The sequence below is a fragment of the Rutilus rutilus genome, assembly GCF_951802725.1.
Source record: "Rutilus rutilus genome assembly, chromosome: 18".
Lineage (NCBI taxonomy): Eukaryota > Metazoa > Chordata > Actinopteri > Cypriniformes > Leuciscidae > Rutilus > Rutilus rutilus.
The window spans coordinates 12,026,470-12,048,431 of record NC_140231.1 but is presented as its reverse complement, the minus strand read 5'-3'; the positions used below and the strand labels follow the sequence as shown (position 1 = coordinate 12,048,431).

At 38.5% G+C, this 21,962-nt stretch overlaps 1 protein-coding gene across 7 annotated transcripts; it reads right to left on the bottom strand.

Annotated features, from left to right (window-relative positions):
* Positions 1-2,906: 2,906 nt before the first annotated feature.
* Positions 2,907-21,958, bottom strand: alg13 (ALG13 UDP-N-acetylglucosaminyltransferase subunit). Of its 7 annotated transcripts, none has more exons than XM_084386710.1 (25): positions 21,708-21,958; positions 21,401-21,484; positions 21,250-21,300; positions 21,041-21,087; positions 20,473-20,545; positions 18,124-18,205; positions 17,810-17,972; positions 16,533-16,602; positions 16,345-16,453; positions 14,732-14,796; positions 14,474-14,574; positions 14,281-14,396; positions 11,313-11,357; positions 11,114-11,210; positions 10,680-10,790; positions 9,261-9,405; positions 8,750-8,894; positions 7,733-7,768; positions 7,593-7,651; positions 7,235-7,306; positions 6,967-7,150; positions 6,772-6,867; positions 6,658-6,698; positions 3,722-3,905; positions 2,907-3,606 (listed from the first exon to the last, which is right to left on the bottom strand). In XM_084386710.1, the coding sequence occupies exons 1-25, from the start codon at positions 21,825-21,827 to the stop codon at positions 3,326-3,328; spliced, it is 2,577 nt and encodes an 858-aa protein (XP_084242836.1). In that variant the 5' UTR covers positions 21,828-21,958; the 3' UTR covers positions 2,907-3,325. The 7 variants fall into 7 exon arrangements, with proteins under 7 accessions (XP_084242836.1, XP_084242835.1, XP_084242831.1 ...); XM_084386709.1 differs by having other exon boundaries at positions 10,680-10,793; positions 21,708-21,942; XM_084386705.1 differs by having other exon boundaries at positions 10,680-10,793; positions 11,114-11,357; positions 21,708-21,943.
* Positions 21,959-21,962: the final 4 nt, after the last annotated feature.

The window sequence follows — 21,962 nt, the reverse complement described above, 5'->3', positions numbered from 1 at the left end:
TGTGCCATTTGGGACAGGGCCATAGTAGCTGTACTTGCGTGACCGAAATAGCTGCTGTGAGGCGTTTCAAAGATGGCCGCCGAGTGAAATGACTTGCCTTAAAGGGACTTTGGTTCAGATGCACCCTTAACAAAAGTAGCAACCTTCTCGTACAAATCCATCTGATGTAAAAACCTTTGTTTAAAAATTTTCATTGCAAAGCTTCAAATTAAATGTTTTTAACCTTCACTTCAGATTACAGACCAATCGCGCCGCATGCTCAGTTCTGCTGTGATGTTTTCCAGTGTTAATGCTAGTGCAATATTTTTGAAAACAAGCTTAAACTGCAGACTTGAAGAGCGAGTTTTTAAAGTCCTTTTAGGAGCTCAGAAGTGGAAATAAAACCAATATATGGAATATAATGTCTGATACATAATGTCACTTATTGACTGACCATGAAGTGACATTTTAGCATCAGAAAATACACAGGTAACAGGATGGAGACCTTAAGATATATGCATCTTTGTAATACTACGTCTACATTTAGCATATAAAGGGCACCAAATGGTTTCAAATGAATCTTAAAATATGCTACAAAAAATATGCATCTATGTGACTGGTAATATATTTTAATTTGTTTTTCACAGATGTTTTATAACAACTGATATTAAAATAGGGAGTTGGCTCCTAAAAACCACAACGCATTATCTAATATTAAATTTATGTGGAAGTTGATCACTGAGAGCTACTGTAGATTTAGTTTATCTCATGTCAGGTCTTCATCAGACTCTGAGACCCTGAACCTGTCACAAATAATATATCAGATCCATTCTACTCTTTCTCTTGTGGGCAGGTAATCTCTCACGTGTGTTGCTTTATCATGGTATTAATTTATGCTGTCAGTTATCAACAGTAAATTCTGAAATTCTTTTTTGTAAGCTTTATTTTCTAACAAATTATTTTTCTATATTCTTTTTCTGACATAAAAGGCACCTTTTTGTTACATCATGTAAAACTATGAGATTTTTATACCTTGATTTGCAATAGAGGCATCAGTGGTTTTCTATTTCATTTCTTTTTTGTGTGTGGTCACTAAATAAATCATATCTGGGTTATCATCTGTAATGATTGAAACTGCACTTTTGCTGCTCTGGGAGTCATCTTTAAAGCAGGGTGACCAGAAATGCCCATTTTCCAGGGAAAGTCCCGGTTCTTGGTGTGCTGTCCCAAGGAAAAGTCCCCGTTTTACAGCATGCAAATACTGCAAAAAAGCCCGACCATAAGGCCGCTGCAACTACACTGATTACATGAAGAATTTAACCTGGACGAAAAACACATCAAAAAAAGACGCAGTTATCAGGTTTCAAGGTAGTTTCATGTTAGCCATTTTACACAGCAACGGTGTAAAGAGTACCTGATATCCATACTTGAGTAAATATACAGATACCTTAAAGCGAAAAACTCCATTACAAGTTACCAACTGCAATGCGACTTGAGTAAAAGTCTCACCCCCGGTTTCACAGACAAGGCTTAAGCTATAGACTAAAATGCATGTTTGAGCTGCTTTAACTGAAAGCGACTTGCACTGACGTATCTTAAAATATGGTTGTGTCTCAATATGTACACCAGTAATGTTTTTTTGTTTTTTTCTAAGGCACATTTATAAAAGCTATTTCAATATCCTAATTAAACTAAGGCCTAATCCCTCTAAGCCCTGTCTGTGAAACCAGGTCTGTTTTTAACAGTAGACTTAAGTATTTTACTCATACCTAATGTAGGCTCAAAGATGCACTAGTCCTCAACACCTGAGACAAGCCAGTGAAAAACAAGGTGTATTGTGCAGAGAGCAAATCACGTTTATCTTTTAAAATCAAAATAAAACTGAACATCTCAAAATCAAAACGTCTCTAAACACAAGTGTCAGTTAACTCAAGGGCATAAGTAAACCAATATCCTTCAAAAGATCTCTTCAATACGTGGGATAAATAAAAATGTCAAGTCAAAGCCAACCTGCACTGGACGTGCCGTTTCTGTCTCTTTACTGGTTGCAGTTCATGACCTCATATCATATACGAAACATCTGCGAATCACAACTACCTGCTAATGCCTTCATTGCCCTGTAGATGGCGATATCACTTTTGTAGCAGAAATAAACTGCTGCAGAAAAAGTTAGGTGCCATGCCATGCAGTAACAGAATCACCCATCACAAATGTATTGGAGTAGAGTACATACTGGTTCAAAAATGTAGTCAAATAGAGAGTTAAAGTTGCTAATATCTTTGATACTCAGTAAAACTACTTAGTAGCCAAAAATATACTCAAGCACTACTAGTAACTAATTACATTTACTCAAATACGTTTCCCACTGCTATAACAGAACGTTTTCCTTTGCGTTTTTCAAAATGTTAATTTTAACAAAATAAGAGATCATTCAAAATGCTTATTTTTTATTTAGTACTGAAGAGGTTTAAGCTTAATTTTCAGCATCATATACTCCAGTCTTCAGTGTCACATGATCCTTGAGAAATCGACAGTTGTGTTCGACTTGATGCGGCGCTGCGCAGACCGATTGGTGTATGACATCAAAGTACAGTGAGAGTGATTCGAAAGCATACGGCTCCATCTGCCCTCTAATCGCTCTCACTGTACTTTGATGTCGTACACTGATCGGTCTGTGCAGCTCCGCTCTAATATGCAAAAAAAGCATTAATTTTAAAGATTTTTATCTAACAATGTAAAAATGTCATTCTTTATCAATTTAATACATCAAAAATAAAAATATTGATTTAATTCAAAATGAAATAGTATTTAGTGTACAGTAGTGCAACAGTGTGAGCATACATACATTTTATTTTATTTTCAGTTCCAGCTTGTAACCTTAAAATGGATTTGGAAACAACTTGATTTATTTTTTTTATTTTTTATTTGTGCAGCTACAATAAGTGATTTATTTTTATTTATTTTTTTTTACATAGAAAAAACAGACAATGGTTTCCTAAGGATTGAACTCCTGGTGTGTTGCTAAACGACTACATTCTGGAAGCGTGCAAACATTTGTAAAAATAAATGAGAAGTGAATTCTAATTACATTTAGAATCGAGTCACTTTTTAAAATCCATAAATAATTGAATGGGGGAAATCCAATATATGCTTATTAAATCGGTGAAATGATGTTAATTTGGGAGAGAACGTGCGGGGTGGTAAAAGCACATCTACTCTGTCCTGCCTTTCTATTCATGTACCGAGTAACACTGCAGGATCCCTGAATAACCATTCGTCTGTGAAAACAATACAGAACTAACAACTGAACAACATAAGCGAGAACATTTCTGCTGGTAAACGATACTTAGACAAACTGTGAGTGTGGCATATGGGTGGGGTGGGTCTGGGTGATGTAGTTGACGGGGGAGTGAGAGGAAGAGGGGCAGTATGTGGCATGGTGGATGCGGGGATGCGGGCCAGCACCGTGAGTCCAGGGCGTGAGGTAGTGATATGTTGTGGAAAGCACGGGCACGTAGGGCTCATAGCTGGGGTGAAGGGGCGGCTGGCCGCACTGCTCCTGCACCAGGGGGTAGAACACCGTGCCGGGGACCACCGTGGGAGGGCTTTCCATAGTCAGAGAGGTGCCTGAGGAGAGGAGGGCATGGGTGTGAGTGTACAGTGTAGAATAGAGTAGACTGTTTGACAAGATCAAGGCAGAGAGTGTGGAGGTTTGTGGTGGTAACCATAGAGGGACGCTGACCGTTGCTGGGCACGTCTCCTTGTGGATGGGGGCACGTGCGGACAGGATCAGGGTAGGTCTGGGGAACCGTGTGGTCAGCGGTAGGAACGGCGCTCGAGTACGGCTGGAACTGAGCGTCTGCGGCCGGCTGCTGATACACCTGCTGCATTTGCACCATAGAGTGCCAGTAACTCTGCTGATACCACTGGAAGAAATACAAAAACACTGGTTTGTCACATTTAAAGTACAAGTCACATTATTCGGTTTCTGCTGACCAGTGTCATTTTAGTGTTATTTCTATACTAATATAGCTTTTAATATTTTGAATTACCTTTATTTTAGTTTAACTTTTTGTAACTTTGAGATCTGATTTTTGTTTTTATTAGTTTCTTCTAGCCTTTACTATTTAGGTTTAATTAATTTTTCTTTCAGTTTTAGCGGATTCATTTCCAGTTTAAATTTTAGTGTTTCAACTTGCCCAAACCATTCAAGGCAACCTTTAAAATTCCAGCTTTCAATTAATTTTAATAGTTTTAGTTGGTGTTTGTACAGATTTTTTAAGAGTGAAATTGAAGCACTTTTCCAGCACTTTCAAGCAGTGTCAGCCATTCAAGGGTGTGTACAATAGTGAATGAATAATTAGATATAATGAATAATTACATTGTATGCAAAAACCACTCTGAAGTAAACTATAGTAGGATAGCTACTGCAAGACCATAGCAAAGTTTATTTCCACTTGGTCCAACAGCAGTAGAAAACCATACATTTTTGCATTTACTTTCCAAAAGAGGAAAAAAAACATACATGTATATAAAACAAATTCTGAAACTGAATTGATTCAAGCTAAAAGAAACGCAACATGAACTTTCAGCTTTGCTGCCTTTCCGGATATTAAAAAAAAATGAATGTAGGATAAAGTTCAACACTCTAATTTTAGCAATAAAAATGAAATAGACATAACATTTAAGTAAAGTCATTTGTGATGACTTCTATGGAATATTTGGTTAAATCAAAAGGTCAGTTGCAAAGACAATAGCAGATTAAGTCAAAATAAAATCCAATTTAAGCAATTTGAGCATTATTTATTTTGAGGAATATTGAATCCATTTTGTGTGAGTGAGAAGAGAAAAGATACTGTTGCCGAAAACAGCATATGTCTAGTCCATATTTAAGCAGCATATACACACATTTTACTGAAACTGAACCCATACACTTTCTAATATGAAAATGAACTGTACCCGTTATTGCATTATCTGCAGTAAAACAAATGCTATCGCTATTATTTTAATCTTTGGCTATTTTTATTTAATTAAAAGTAATTTAATGATATGACAGCAGAACATTTTATTATTAAATGTAAATGATTACTACAATAGGTTTCAGCCAGGCTACCTTTAGGGTGGATGGTGAGAACGGATTAGCGCAAACATAAATATAATTTTTGTAAATTATGCAGCGGTTTAACTTTGGGTTTTTTGCTCCTTGACACAGACATTTTACACTTCAAGCCTGCTGTCATTGATACGGTATCATAAACAACTCTGTCCCTAGTTGAATTGTGCAAAAATTATCCACGACTTGATCTTTAAAGGTTATTTTTCGTTTTGTCTTTCTTTTTTAAAATCACACAAGACGTTTAAAAGAAAAAAAAAAAGCATTTAAGGATATTCAAAATTCAAGCACATTTCAAATCTTGAAAAAAATTACATAAAAATCAAGCATTTTGCAACCTTTCAAAACCCAGCAGTTAATGAGAACTCTGCTGCTGACTAAACCATCAAGCTTGCATGAAAATGTTTAAAGTTATTGTAACTGTGTACCAATGTAAAGGGATTACTAACAGACAAATCGCAAGCTTTCTTTTCTCCGCCACATAAAATGTCAGAGCAAGAAAGCCTTCATTTTTTATGTCCGGTTCGTGCTTTGGGATTTAAGTCCACCGCTCAGGCCAGTGGCGTAAATCCTCTCAGCTTTTAGTTTTTTAGTTTTGGTGGCCGCAAACGAGGTAATGCAGTCAAAGGATACTGCATTGGATTTCAGATGCTGGCCTACTCCACTAGGAGGTGAAGCATCTTCAAGGGGTGCACCCTTACAAGACGTTTCTGCTGTGGCAGGCTGGTCTTCTCCGCATACCTTCATCAGGTTTTATAGCTTAGACACGGTTTCAACCAAAGGATCCCATGTTCTTCAGGGTTAGTCCAAGTCTAGTCTGCACTCAACAAGAGTCTGTACACAGCCATGTGGGAAGGCTCTTGCCTTAGGTGCGGCGACGCTGGAATGAAGTTCCCATAACGTCAAGACACAGCAGAGTTCACCTTGAAAGGGAATGTCTCACGCATGTAACCTGGTTCCCTGAGAGGGGAACGAGACGCTGCATCTCATTGCCACGCCCCGGCTATGCCAGAGCGTCTTCAAACATCCATTCGTGGACTTGGTGATGCACTACGTTGTGTCGTGACTTCCATACTTTGGGCCAATCAGATTGGCGCGTTTAGACATGCTTCAGACACCGGCTCACGCAGGGGAGTTCACACAGAGTCAACGTCCGCAGCATATCTTTCCCCTCTCAGGGAACCGGGTTACATATGTAACCTGAGATGTTTTTCTTTTGTGTTCCACAGAAGTCATACAGGTTGACAACATTTGGCCTAAGAAATTGTTAAACCAGTTTGTTCTTCAATTTCATTTGAATTATATTGTGACCTCAGATGACAATTTTTGTTTTTTTTGTGTGTGAACTTTACCTTTAAGGCTGTTAAGAATGAACTATTTAATAGTTACTAAATGGTTGACTTTCATAGTTAGCCTTTTTATCATGCTGCTTGTTTAATAAAAGCCACAATATGCCATGTGTTTTTCATTTTAAGCATAACACACATAAACCTTCATATCACATAAGCTACAGTTCTCTAGAGTTGACAATGTGGCGATAAAAAGCAAAAAAAAAAAACACTCACCTGTACTCCCAAATTGTAGTAGTACTGAAGCACTTTGCAATCTAGAAAAAAAAAAACAAGGTAAAAAAACAAATATGCAGGATATAATTCAAAAAGGAGGTGGTTCCCTCTGACCTCTTGGAAGGTCACTGCCATTGGGGTCATACGAGTAGGGTGGAGGAGGTGCCAAGGCGACTGGCTCTCCCAGCTCATTCACAAACCACGGAACTGCTGGAAATACAGAGGAGAGTGCCTTCATTCATCATATCGGCTAACATTTTTATAACAATTTTCCTCTGTTATAAAATACAGAAACTCAGAGGTGTATACCAGGCCTGCTCAGAACATTCTGGGGTGGCGGCTGTCCCGGGGTCAGGATGCTGTTGGGCTGCAGGGGGTTTGGGGGGGTCTGGGAGCTCCCAGTGGATGAAGAGGAAGAGTTTGAAGTGAAGATTGCAGCCGGGGCAGAGTTGATTTGTTGAGAAGCGGAGAGGACAGATGACTTCACAACCACCTGAAAAGATTCAGCACATGTCCCACCCAAAGAGGATGAACACAACTATGTAACAATTTTATGAAAATCATGAACAATGCATGCCTGTTGCGAGTAACTGTAGGTGGCGACTCCCTCTTGTGGCGACCCGGCACGAGAACTTCCTTCTTGAATGGTCTGCAAGACACATTAAAACTCAATCAGATCAGCACAATCTCCCATTAAAACTCTAATTTAAAGAATTAGAGGAGCACATTTTTTTTGCACAGAAACAGTCTAATGACAGTCCCATTTTCTATATTCTCAAATGAAGGGAAAAATACAGGTTGGTTTAGGAGAGATTGTGCAGAGCTGTCAGAGCACATCTACTCCATGTTTTCCCATTCATTGGAACTCATGTCAGCCACAGTATTAGCATTTTGGTGGACATCTTTGACAAATGAAGAAGTCTAGAAGACTGTACCAGATTGGTGGTAGACTCTGCTGCTGCTGCATACACTGATGGGTTCTGATATCCTGCCTCTGCAATACAGAAACACAGGATATAATGACAAGAGCATAATGCTGACATTTTTCTAGCGTCTAAGCCGTTAATGAACTAACCTGCGGCAGAGTAGATGTACTCCTCAGAGTATTCACCTAGTCAAGACAAACAGTTCAAATTAATCATTCATCATAACACAACATATGGGCTCTGTTAAAGCCTAGTGAGCTGCCAAGACAGCACTTTTGGGCATCATAGACATAATTCCAAGGCAAAGGCTGTTTCAAACTGTAGCCAGTAAAAACTTTTGTGTGCGCTTCCACACAAAAGAAAGCTTCAGTAGTAAATAATCTTCTGCTGAATTATTGTTGGTTTAAATGTAAAAATCACTACCAACAGTGTGTACCAAATGTATGTGACAACATCAAGTGCAGGCATGAGTTTCGATTTAGGGGATCTAATCTGACGAGTATATCCCATATATGAGAGCATTTTTTATTCATGGACTTTAACTGAGGTGGCAAAATAATTTACCAATTACAAAATAATCAGTGACAGCCATAGACTAGTTAAATAAGTAAAATGCACCTGCATTGTTTTGCATTTTGTGACTTTCTGTTGAATGAGACACTATTTTCTATGTCATATTTTATCATTGAAGATAGCTAAAATTAAATACTGTTTCTTATTGTGTATCGTCTCGTCTCATGAGCCAAGTGTATTATCACACCCCTAGTAAATAATCCAGTGTCTGTACTGACTGACACTACAATCTATTAGGTGGCGGTATGTCACCTTAACACTGGTTGCCACCCATCATATGAAAGAGCAGTGTTTAGCTACTATTGTCGCACAAAATCTGATGTCAGAGCGAAAGCGAGACACTAACAGCACTCGAAAAAGTTAGCTCACCACTGTAGAAGTTTTTGGGATTTGTTGTTACAAACTCACCCTGCCTCCCTACACTCTTATTTTGAATGTACCCTAAGCTCCTAAGGAGACAGTGATAAAAAAAAAAAAAAAAAAGATGGTAGGAAAACCTGACCATGTGGGGAGTTTTGACAGAGCCATGAGGTATTCAGAACCAAACCACACTCATATGCAGCGACTCTACACTGGCAAGGTTTTGGCTGTACCTTGGTCACCAGCAGTACTCCTCTCATCAGGGTCCTCCTCTGATGATGTCATGGTCTGTTTGCCTGAAGGAGGGATTGGACTGGGAACTCTTGGCACCCAGTAAGCAGTGGCCCCTGGAACCATGGGGCTGGACACTGCTTGACCCTTCAGATACACACAGAGACAGACACAATACTGATCTTAGCATCAAGGCCCATTCACACCAAGGACAATAACTATAAAGTTTTAATGATCATTCTAATTCTAAAAGAATAGTGAAATCCACACAACTATAACAATAAATGGCAGAGGAACTAAATCATTGGATTCCTTTTCTAGCTGATGAATGATAAAAGCATTAACAGCCAATCACTCAACTTTAAAAAGCTCAAGCATTTAAAGCAGCAGAGTGCGCTTATGATAAACAGAATGTTATGGTGCACTGGTATGGACGCCAATATGGTTGTCGTTATAGGTGTGTGTGAATGGTCTTAAAATCCCAACTGTTACTAAAGTAGAACGTTGTCTCACCGGTATTGGGGAGAAGGCACTCTCATCAGTCTCTTCAATCTCATAGAAGGTGATACTTCCCTCCATGTCTTGGGTGTCCTCTCCTGGCTCAGGAACACAACTCAGACACTCTTTATTCAGAGAGTGCATCTGCCTTCGACTCCTTCTATACATACACATTTTTAACTCACTTTGCTAGCAGTTGAATTAAAGATGTTTTTGGAGCAAAGAAACAAAACAACAAAATTGAAATATCTAGCAATATTGAAAATGATGCTAATCGAGTTAACAGACAATTTTACAAAAACAAAAATGACAAATTGAGTCTGTTCAATAAAGTGTACTGACAAGTTAAAAATAAATACAATTTAGGTCTGACTGCATTTAAAACTTAATCTCTCCCTTTGGGACAATGGACCACAAATATTAATGCATCGTTCACATACAAATTTGTCCAATAAAACAATTTCTTCGCCCGTGTCCGAAACCTGAAAAATGCTCCACAGGCAGAATCTGAAGTTAGGAAGATTGTCTCACATCCTATCCACTGAGATACCTTCATCGAATCAATTTTTCGAGGCAGCATAGATGTATTCTAAACTGCCAATGATATACCACTCTCCTATGCGTGTGGGTCCATGACAGTTCAGCTGAAGAAAAAAAATTCTGTCTGAAAGTTGCATATGGTGGTTAGTTTGTGTATAAATGCATGTTTTGCCCAATTTTTTCAACTTTTGACTTAATTGATCAATTCTTAAAGAATTAAGTATTTTGATAATTAAATATTTGGTTGGTTATCACTAATGCTCTTTCTGTTTTGTTGCAGACCATCAGACTGTTATGCTGACTCAAAAGCAGTACAAAATCAGTTTTAGGGGATATCTCTGAAAACAAATGCTGCCTGAGAAGTCATTGGTTTATTGGGTAGCGAGGCAACAAGTCAGGCAACAGCTGCCTAAGCTTTGAGAACCAGCATTCGATTATGCCAGGGGTGTCCAATCCTGCTCCTGGAGGGCCACTTTCCTGCAGAGCTAAACTCGGCTGGATTACGCAATCACTCATACTTCATTGCTTTTCTGAGAAATCAATTGATTTAAAAGTAAATAATTTTGAAAATGTCTTAATTGCTGTTTTCTATGCAACAAGCTGTCAAATGTGGTTTTGGCAGGTTGTGACGTAAACTAAAAGGTATATATATATAAAAAAAAAAGATTAAAAAAAGTTTCCCCCAAATTCATATTTCAAAAGGTAAGGCATGTAAACATCCTAATTTTCAGAACCCATTTTTTGGGGACACTGAAGAAAAAACCCCAAAATAAATAAATAAATCCATGCAGTTACACAATAGATTGATAGATTATATTGAAGAGAAACTGTAGTTTGTCTAATTTATAGCACTATGTTAAGATTCAAACTATGTTAAAGTGAATGCTTTCCTACCGTGACCTGAAAGAGTAGTTATCAAAACTCTGGTAGCAGCGCTTGCTAGGACTGGGATAATAGGCCATGTCTGGTCCAATAAAATGGTGTCTGTTCAGGAATCGGCCCGAACTTCTGACAAAAACAGATGTGTGGCAAAAGAACCACAAACAACAGATTCATGCAATGAGTAAGGGTAGGACTTATGATATACATATATGGTTAAAACAGGGGTGCACAATCCTATTCTTGGAGATCTACCGTCCTAAAAAGTTCAGCTCCAGTCCTGATCAAACACAACTGAACCAGCTAATTAAGATTTTCAGAACAACTTGATAATTATAGTCAGGTGTGTCTGATCAGGGTTGGATCAGAACTCCAGTTAGATCTCCAGGAACAGGACTTGGTTAGAAGATACAACAATAAACAAAGAACTTTAAAGAATAGTGTCTAACCTGGGTGGTCCGTACCCCCGCGGTGGTCTAGGCGAAGGATGGGGTCGGTAGTGTTCATAGGCCAGGCCTGGAGGAGGTGGAGCGGGACAGTGCACCCCTGGAGAACGGACAGGATGAATGTTTCCTGGCCCAGGCTGCAGACGGGGAGGTAAGCCAGGCTGAGGACGACTGAAAGATACTGCCATCAACATCTCCTTACCACGAGGCTTCTTGAAGAACCTTCGGCGTCCACGCAGCTCGGGGTCTTTAAAGAGAAAAAATAAATAAAAACATTTTCATAACATGATTGTTGTCACTACACCAAATCATTATAAATTGAACAAATCTCATAATTCTCAAATCACCAGATAAATGAATAATTAACAACAAAATATGCAACTACTATAAGTAAATCCAACCTTACCCAGATACATAAAGTATACTTGTGTTAATCAGTGTGTACTGTATAGCAACTGCTTAAATGTAAACTATATTATTGGCCAGCGATATATTAAAAGTTGTGTATATTTAGTAGATCCAACTTTACATGCGTACATACTGTACTCACGCGAACAATTACACTCTATATAGCAAATCTCAGCTGTATGATTATGTCAGCACAAAAAATTTAAACTATTACTGCACAGCTCAATATATAAAGTTGTATTTGCATACTTGCAAAACACTCACGAAGAACGATATACTATACAGGTATAATATATACAGGGTGGTCCTTATTTTTAAAGTCTCCAATTATCATGCTCTTAACCAGGGGTTAAAGTGGGCCCAGATAAATTAATAAATAAATAGATTAAAATCAAATCATTCTAATCAAATTCAATGATTCTCATTATTCATCATATCAAAACTGAATATCACCGCCTGGCCCTGCCTTCACAAACACGCTTCCCGACGTTATGTTCTCACGGTTCTCCTGTCTGATTTTAGTGCATCTACACCGGTTCACGCCTCCCCTCCCCGCTGAACGCCAGCGGTTAGGCTACTAATGCGTGAATGCACTCGCGGTGGTTGAGCACGGTAAAGTTAGTTTTAGGTCCGATATTCGCCGGACATTTGTTTTCCCTTGTAATATATTTTATTATTTATTATTATATTATATATTATATTTATACCAGAGAATGCTTTGACGCGTTTCCACAGCGCATGATGCTTAAGGGAACGTCTGCCAATTCCACCAACTGCGTTAAACGTAGACTATAAATTAAAATTACTTTTAACATTTAAAAACAGACGTTTTCAAATTCCAAAGCTTGTAGAAGGTTCCTATTGGCAATACTGACTTAGGCTACAGCTTTCCTGGTAGCCTTGCCCTTGAGTAAATTAACTTGTTTCAGAAAATCATTCATAAAACATAAATATTAGCTGAGCCTGTTTACTTTCTTCACTGACACAGACGAAAATGAAAAGACTATCAGTCAAAGTTCAGCTTTAGGAGGGGAAGAAATAGGGCAGGATAAGGAGACTGAGAGAAAAAGAAAGATGAAGATGAGGAGAGAGCAGGTATTGACAAATAATCAAATGGCCAAGGTTTAAGCTATTTCTTATCTTTTTTTTTTTTCTTTTTTTTTTTCTGGCCTTCAAAAGCCCTAAATTGCTATATGTTGGTCAGAGAAATCCACATTTTCTCGGGGGAGCATACCCCCGAACCCCCCTAACTACTGCACATTTCAGTCAGTTTTGGACTTCACATTTTTATGTTTAAATTTACATTGTGAAAAACAAGGTTGTGTTCCATATCGTGGTGTTCAGCAATTTTAACATAGTATCGTCATCATATCAGTGTAGATGTAGATGGCCCAAAATAAAAACTCAATATGTTGTCCCACGGTGAGTCATTTTTCCCTGTTGCACCTACACAAAATTTGAGGGTTCCCCCACCTGCCAAATCCCACTTTAACCACTGCTCTTAACCCTTTAAATTGTTCTTTTATATAAGAAAATACAGCATGCCAACTTTTATGGCAGTAACATAATAATTACTGGTAGCTCAATAGCTTTAAACTTTCTGAGATTGATGTTTTCCGTAAAAACAGATCATTTGAATTGGTATTGTACCTGGCTAGTAAAATTCCAAAAAAAAAAAAAAAAAAAAAAAAAACCCCATAAAAGCATCTAATGCACCATATATTCCTAAATATGTATTTTAGATACATATCTCAGTTTACTTATTGTAGAAACTAAATCCAAATTAATCCATCCATGACCCGGTTTAGCAGATTTACCTTTCCTGGTGGAATCAATACATATTTCTATTGATGATCACCTTGGTTATTGTTTGGGTTTAGAGCACATTTTTTGGTTTAAAAAATTACATTACGTTCCTTGAAATTGACCCGGAACTTTGGCCGAATCAAGCAGATTATCAGGAGGCACAGGCAACCATACATGCAATGCAAGTAGTCAATGATCACGCCGAGAGAGGAGTGGCTCTGATTCAAGAATACAATGGCTATCTCACACACTCTGAAGAACAATTGCAGTTTCTCCTTCATGTGGTGGAAGATCACTGACGGATCTATCCAGACTGCAAAAAGTCAACACTGGCTGCTGAGCATCAGAAATGAGGGATTGTTGAAAACTTAGTGCTTTTTTTGAGATTGTTGTCATTGTTGTCATGTCAGTGTTGCTCTGATTTCAATAAAATGTAGTTCATTTGCAGCAACTTTTAATATTACTTGCATATCACAATAATAACCGCACAGCTTAACATAGGCAATCTTCCACATGATTGAGCTACCTCTAAATATAATTTTTTTTGTCAACATTTTTGCATATTTCTAATTTTGAAGTTAAAAGGAACAGTTTAAGAGGTTAAGACACTAACATTTTGCAAAAAAAAAAAAAAAAAAAAAAAAAAAAAATTGGACTTGATAAGGACCACCCTACTATACATACATATGTCAAGCCAATATTTGGCCATTTTGTCTGATATAGAATATATAAATAAAATAAGTTATTTCAAAAAGTATATCATTATTTTATGCGGTTCATTAAGATTAACACGATCATTGCATGTTCACATAAATGTTTACATTTTTGGAAAGTTCTGTAAATGGACAATTTTATACACATCTAATACGATCAAATACTCAAAATAAGAAATCAACTAAATGATAAAACTCAAGGAGTGTACAGCCCAACACAAATGTAGTTGGAAAGAGACAGACCTAGTTCTCCAGTGTACTGCTCTGGATGGTTGTAGGAGTTTCCCTTTCTGCTTGGTGTGATGTTCCAGGCTGGCACAGGGTTCACCGGCTTCAGATTACTCAAGGAAACCAGGTGCCTAGAGGAGTTCAAGAAGGTATTTAGAGATTCTCAGGGACATTTGCCTGTGAGAAAGCACAGGTGAACATAGCTTACTTTTCTGCAAGCTCCTCAATGAACACGGTCACTGCAGTGGTGTGACTCCCTACTTCTTGAATGAAAGCATTGTAGTACTTCCCTTTTGGATCCAAGCGAACCTGGGGGAAAAAAAACATGAGTATGATGGGGGGCTGTGGGGAAATTAATTCGTATTGAAAAATGCATAACAGGGGTTTGTTTTATCAAATGAGGTGTGACAAAAGAAAAATGGTACTCCAATTAGCAATAATGTTAACACTTAAACACTTGTCCCACCTGACACTTATCTCCTAAAAAGTACTGTCTGCCAGCAAACACCATGTAATCAGTCTTCTGTAGCTCTATAACACAGGATTATCACAAAGCACATCACAATAAAACTGCACATATTTAAAAAAAGAAAAAAAAGGGAAGATATACATGTTAGACATGGCATCAATTAGCTTACTCAAACCACCTGTTCTGCTCATAAATTATACATTTAATTTGCATGTGGTCATATTCTCAAGGATATTTGGGGTGAATCATAAAACATCCGTAAGAGATCATGTGTTACAGGACCTTTTGAAAAATACCAGTAAATTGGTTCCAGCAAATTACCAGTAAGGGAAGTTGTAATATTACCAGTAATGTGCTCTGTGTGAACATGGAATGAAGATTACCGGTATGGTCACTTACAAAGTCAAAACGTGCTGACGTAAAAAGTCTGCTCTGGGCCAATCATAAAGTTCTTTTGGAGATGACGTGATTACTCAGCACTGTTTACAGTAAGCTTTTTATTCGTTTTTATATTTAAATATGCGCAAGATGATCATCTTTGACCATTGCTTGATAGCACGAGTCATAATAACGAATATATTACAACTATAAAAAGATTAGGGGTGTTATATCAATCACTAAATGAGGAACCAAAGAAAACAAACATTAGGAGTATATTATCTTACTTTTTAGACACACTTTGGGAGCCGACGCTTGAGGTTTAAACACGCCAGGCTTATGTGTCTTTTTCATAGCTGAATCGAACGACAATATCGCAAATGAAAAAAGCAAAGATGAAACACGAGCATATTCAAGCAATGGCCAGCATATTTTTGTTTAGCTTTGTTTCACAGAACGGTTACTCACCCATCAAGAAGAAATAAAGCAAACTCGGCATCTGATGTTAGGCCTTTCCACTCGAGTTCTCTCAAGCTTCTCCGATATTAACACGAGTTCTACCTCTTGCCTGATGTAAGCCTTTTTTTTATTTTAAGTTCCGCAGGCATTGTCCTCTTTTTTTTTTATCTGCCATCTCTTTCTGTAATCGTTCGGCTAATGTCTGTGCTGTGTGCACTGAGCAGTCTCTCCTCATCATTACTAGACACACCCCTTACTGCTGATTGGTTACAAGTGTGTTTTGGTAGTCGGTCTGACACGGTTTTCAAAAGTGTTTTTCAAAAACTACTGATCCCACCTTTAATGCCTTTCACTGAGAAGTAAAAGTAAATTGTCAAATTTGAACAGATAGTGAAACTAAAGCACTTCTCATGCGGGCGGATGAAGACAAAACGGCACAGCGTTTAAAGATCACTTCCGATGACTGACATCACAGAATTTACCAGTATTTTGGATCTGAATGGTGTCTTACCGGTAAAAAGCCGGAACGCCGTTGCTTGTGTGAACAGCATATTTGTGCATTTACCAGTAAAGTCAATCTGGTAATTTACATTTTCATGAAGCCCATTTAGCACAATCCATCCCCCACCAAGAAAAAAACTTATGAGTTACATTCAATGAAACATTACTATGATGTGTGCTTTCAATTGAATGGTGTAACATGGGAATCAGTATTAATTTAGTGTAAGAGTCATTAATGCTCTTAAAATTTAACTGAAGTAAAGTAAACCGACCTTTGCGGCTGTCTTGCCACACGTCAAACTCTACGTTGCGGTACAACTCTGGCTCCAAGGCCTTTAGTACCTTGTATGGCAGAACCAGTTTTCCTGAACCTTCTGTGGCCTGGAGCAAAAAAAAAAGTGTATGTTAAATACTGATGAAAGTTAAACATCTTAATCTTTTAAATTATGTTCTTAGCCACCTTCTGGTCCTCAGCTCCAGCTCTGGATTTGTCTTCTGAGCGGCAGTGACCACTCGACTCCCATTCTTCTCTGAAACAAAAGTCATGCAAAGTACATAAACTGGCATTTTTCCATCTACAAAAAAAAATCCAGAATAGTGCATTTTCATGTTGTTTAAAACTCCTATGGTTTTCTTGTGGGAATGTTAAAGAACGTTTACACTGCTCTTTTCTATAAAATTTCCGGCATAGTGACCAGCAGTGTTGGAGAAGCTACTTGCTACTAGCTGTAACTTAAGCAACTCTACTGTCAAGCTACTCTTTTTGAAAGTACACTACCATTCAAAGTTTTGGGGTTGGCGATATATAAAGGCTGGATTTATTTGATCAATAATACAGTGAAAACAGTAATACTGTGAAACATGACAATATAAAATATGCTTAAAATGAGTTTGTCATCCCCAGTCACTTTCATTTTATAGTAAAGAGCAGCTCAGACATTTTACTAAACATCTCCTTTTTGTGTTTCTGAACATCACATGGATAAATTACAGAATTAAAATTTTTGGGTGTACTATTTCTTTACAGTCTATACTTGCAAGGCATGTGAGCGGTCAACATTTTCCCATAATGAAACCACTTTGTATTTGTGAGATAATCATTGAAGAAAAAGAGAGGCTGTTTTCAAAATCACCCCCTAGACCCTACATTAGGCCACTTGAGGGAGTGAATGAAAATAAGTGAGCGAATTAAGACACCGAGTGCACCAGAAGGGCTGCAGCTTTTGCATAGTTTATGCTTGCTATTTAATAATCATTTAAAACTTAAACTGGCAGCTCAAGTAATGAAAAGATTTAGTCATGGAAACTATGCATAAACATTAATTAAACAATTTAACAATTAATTAAAAATGAATTTATATCTGTAAGATATTACGCTGTAGCCACATTGGAAGTGTGTGGTTTGAAAATGGGTAGACGGATGATTCAGCTGCGGGACCATCGACTGGCAAGACGCAGGAATTCATTCAGCGTGACTCTCAGTGCATTATGGGTATTCTCTAGCTGTTGAGTGTACAACTGTTGTACACTTGTTATTGCGGTGCATTATTGGATTAAATGAGTGCATTTGATGAAATCCACTATGGTTTCAGACACCACTACAAATGGCTGTTCCCTCAAATAGTGCCCTAAATAGGGTATAGGGGGCGATTTTGAACACAGACAGAGAGAAAGATAAAGGAAGACAGGAGACAGCCTTAAAGTGTGCTACGAAAGAGTCAGGAAACAAGAGAAGACCTCTGAGGCCGGTCTTCTGGGGTGTCGTAGCCAGCATCATCACTGCACATAGACTGGCTGTTTCTGTATCGTCGTCCCCCTCCTTTGAATCCCTCCAGCGCCACCTGCAGCTCTTCTTCCTCAACTCCCAGAACACGAGAGTATAACAGTTCATACAACAAGGCTGAAAAAAAGTGAAAACGCCACATACAACATTCCACTACTGCTGTAAAAATTACAATCCAATCCAACAATCCAGAACAAAATGTTCACCATTTGTGATTGTTCATTATGTATCACACAAGGAATCTTGTCTTGATGAATTGCTAACTCACCCTGACATAGTGCAGCATCCATTGGATAGTTCTTGGGGTAAACAATGTCATAGTGGCCGTTGTTTGAGCAACACAGCAAAATCTGTGGGGTGGAATTCAAGATGATAAATGTGCTGGGAACCATAATAAATGCTGCAGAAATGACGCAGTACTTTATCAACAAAGCAATGCTTAAGCAAAGAAAAAACTAAATTTGTCATCTTATTTCTTCACATTTCAAAGGAAGACCAACTGGTGGATGGAAGCAGAACAAAATCTGCGTGAATGCTGCCAACCAAAATTTGATCTCAGCCTCAAACATCCCACCCAGTGATGCACATTCCCCCAGTTTCACAGACAAGGCTTAAGCTAGACCCAGACTACAATGCATGTTTCAGCCGTTTTAACTGAAAGCAACTTGCACTGATGTATCTTAATGCAAGTCACTGACATTGTTTTGTCTCAAGATGCACACCAGTAATGTTTTTTTTCTAAAATTAAAAAAAACTACTTAAATGTCCTAATTGAACTAAGGCCTAACACTGGCTTAAAGCTGATTTATACTTCTGCGTCGGACCTAAGCCGGAGCCTCTACGCTGTAGGCAATGAGTTGGTTTTCATTTATACTTCCGCGTCGTTGTCCGCATTGATGCGCAATAACACATGCAGAGGGAGCATTTGAAACTAGAGGGAGGGGTTCTAGCAGACCAATCACAGCGCTTGCGTCCGCGCAGAATTGACGCGTTGTTACATTTTAGGAGAGGTGCACGCATAGACAGTTTATAAACTGGACACAGCGACCCCATTGGATTCAACGGAGAAAAGTGAAGCAAATTAGAAGCTTTCACTTCCTGGGGGTCGAGCGTACTGCGCAGACTCAAACTGAGCTTGACGACGTAGATGTGACGTGAGCAACCCGTCTGTCTTCTAGTAGCTGTGCCAAGAGAAATCTGAATCATTCCCTTCCGAAACTTGCAGAGACGGAGAGCGTGAGTAGGAGGTGTCCATGAGCTAGGAGCAGGAGCAACTTTTGCTAAGTATTCTGATTAATAATTTTGTCATTTTGCCTCCACGTCCCCCCGATTGCCCGCGAGCTTCTCCTCCTGTCCATACGGTAATCTCTCTACTGTGCGACAGAGAGTCGCGTGGTTATGACGCAATCGTTAGCCTAACGTAAGATACAAGGTAATGGAGCCTTTTTTACATTTTCGTGTTTCTTTAGAAATAAACAATGGACAAATAGTCTTTAAACGCCTCAGATGTAAAGTTATTCGCTGTTAAAGTGACGCCAAAATGAATGGGAGTCAATGGAATGCTAACAGCAGGTGGGGGTCCGCCAATCAATGGCGGCGCCCGGGGAAGCTTCAATATTTTATGAAACCCTGCCCCCCTGGGTGCACGTCAGGGTACGGCGAAGGGTACGCGTGCTACACACAGCCTACGACGTAGCCACGGAAGGAATTCAACGCAGAAGTATAAGATGGGCTTTAGTCTAAGCCCTGTCTGTGAAACCAAGCCATTATATACTAAATTAACTAGTGCTGTTGGATTCCAACAGAATCATCCTTCACTATGTAACTTCTGGAGTAAGGGGTCCAGCTTCCCGTCCGGGTACAATGAGAGCTTCAATGGAAAAACTTGCAGCTTAGGTTCATGATATCAAATCTTTCATAAATGTTCAAATAGCAGTAAAAAAGAAAAATATCCACAAACTTAAAGGGATATTTCACCACTGGAAAGATAAATGTGTATTTAAATTAGGTCATTTATGTAGTAGAAATGTGAAATTATTTTAGAAGTTGGTGCCTTCTAGACTGAGAAAAGCCAGAAAATTTATTTTCGGCTCATGTGGATGAAAGACAACAACTCCCAGAATGCACTTGCTTCGCTGCCCTACGAGGCCACTCCCAAGCCACGCCTATTGGTTACAGAGGGGAGTATCGGAAGAAATGATACAACTAGGCTACTAGTTGACTCGAAACTGAAAATACGCTGTTTTATCATGAGATCCCACCCCCTATGGGCGGGTTGAAAACATGCGGAACGAGCTCCTACTACTGGCTGTAGTCTCTCGCCGCTCGCCAAAAAAGCCTCCGATGACGCAAAATGACGATTTCATCGGAGGGTTTTTTCCAGACACACAATACAGAAATCTCTCGTCTCAGGGGGACATGAGGGAGGGAAGCAAGGCTTCTACTGATACAAAGCTTAATGCTAATCGGTGAAGTATCCCTTTAACAGTGCATGCTGCTTTCCGTGACACGGTAACTATAGTTGGTTCATGGTCAAGTAGGTGATTCATGGCCAGATTAGTGGAACTGAATTAGAACTAAACTCTAAATGTGAACAGAGAGAGTTAACATTCCTCACCTTAGGCAAATTGTCTTCCTCTGCAATCTCAGTTGGCGGCTTACCTGGATACCTGTAAATGACAAAGCACCGCCTGTGCCGAAAACCACTCATATGAGAATTTGGGCCCAAAAATCACACATTTTAAATGAAATTACATTTGAATTGATTCAAAAGGATATAAATCAGATGCATCACAAAACAAAACGAATAGTTTCCCTCATTTTTACTTTAGGGCTATTTTATGTTTTTTCTTCCATGGAACACCAAAAGTGAATTTGAGAACATCCACTTTTTAATATAAAGAGAGTGAATGAGGACTAGGACTGTAAATCTCCAAAATACCTATCTCTTAAAAGCGGTCCACACAACTTGAGCACTTTATTCCACATCTTCTAAAATCATATGGTATGTTTAAATAGAAAAATACTAGAAAAATACTGCGTTTTGAAATTACATGGAAGTGAGTAATGACCCTTTTCCTTTCAGGGTGAACCATTTTTTTTAGAAAACTGTTAATCAAAGAGAATATATAAAGTAGTGTTCCACAAAAAAAGGCTCTGGATTTAGAAAAAGTAGATGCAAATACCTGTACACTAAAGACAGTGCTTTTATTTCCACTTGTCCTGTGGTTTCCTGTGAAATTTGGGATATTACAAGACGGTACATTACAAACATATGTCAGTTACATTGGTTTTTGACACAGTGAACGCCTGCCCAATCATTAAACTACAACAATAAACCCCATAATATGCAATGTTAATATTTTGTGAAGATGGAAAGACCCTGAATGCAAACCGTGGGGTCTTCCAAGCGTTCCAAATACTTCTCAAAAGATCCTTGAACAAACTGAAACACATGGTAACACAATAAGACAACATGTTATAAATGTTTAAATTGAATGACAGTTTGTACTAAGGTTTCGTTGATGGAGTCTGAATTCACTCACAGGTTCAAAGTTACATCTGTTTGCCCTCATGAAGTTGGCACACTGTTTTCTTATTCTTTGATGGTAATTCTGGGAGTAGTAAAGCTTATGACAAAATAAAAACATCAGTTCAGCAGCATATTGTCCAAAAAAAAAAGAAAGAACGACAAGTGAAGAGGTGAAATCATAGAAATGTCATTTGGCTTCTCGTTTTAACAGCTATGCTACAGCATACACGGTTTTCAAGAATTCATACTTTCACAACCTGTGACTATGACACAAAAATGTACAGTTTGAGCTTCTTTCAAGGTATAATTATGGAAATTACCTGCTCAGAAACAGCTCGAAACAGACAGGACGCGTCTCTCGCCATCATTTTTCGGTAGAGCCCGATGCTGGCCAGATACTCGTCCATGTTTACAAAATATTTCTTCAAGGGTTTCTGCATCTTCAAGAAATCATAAATAAAAAACAATACATATACAGAGCTTCACGGCTTAACGAAAACACAGTGAAGGTCGAAAGTTTCCTTTCGGCTTGAGAATGAAACAGGTGCTGCAAATTAAGCCTGATTGCACCGCAT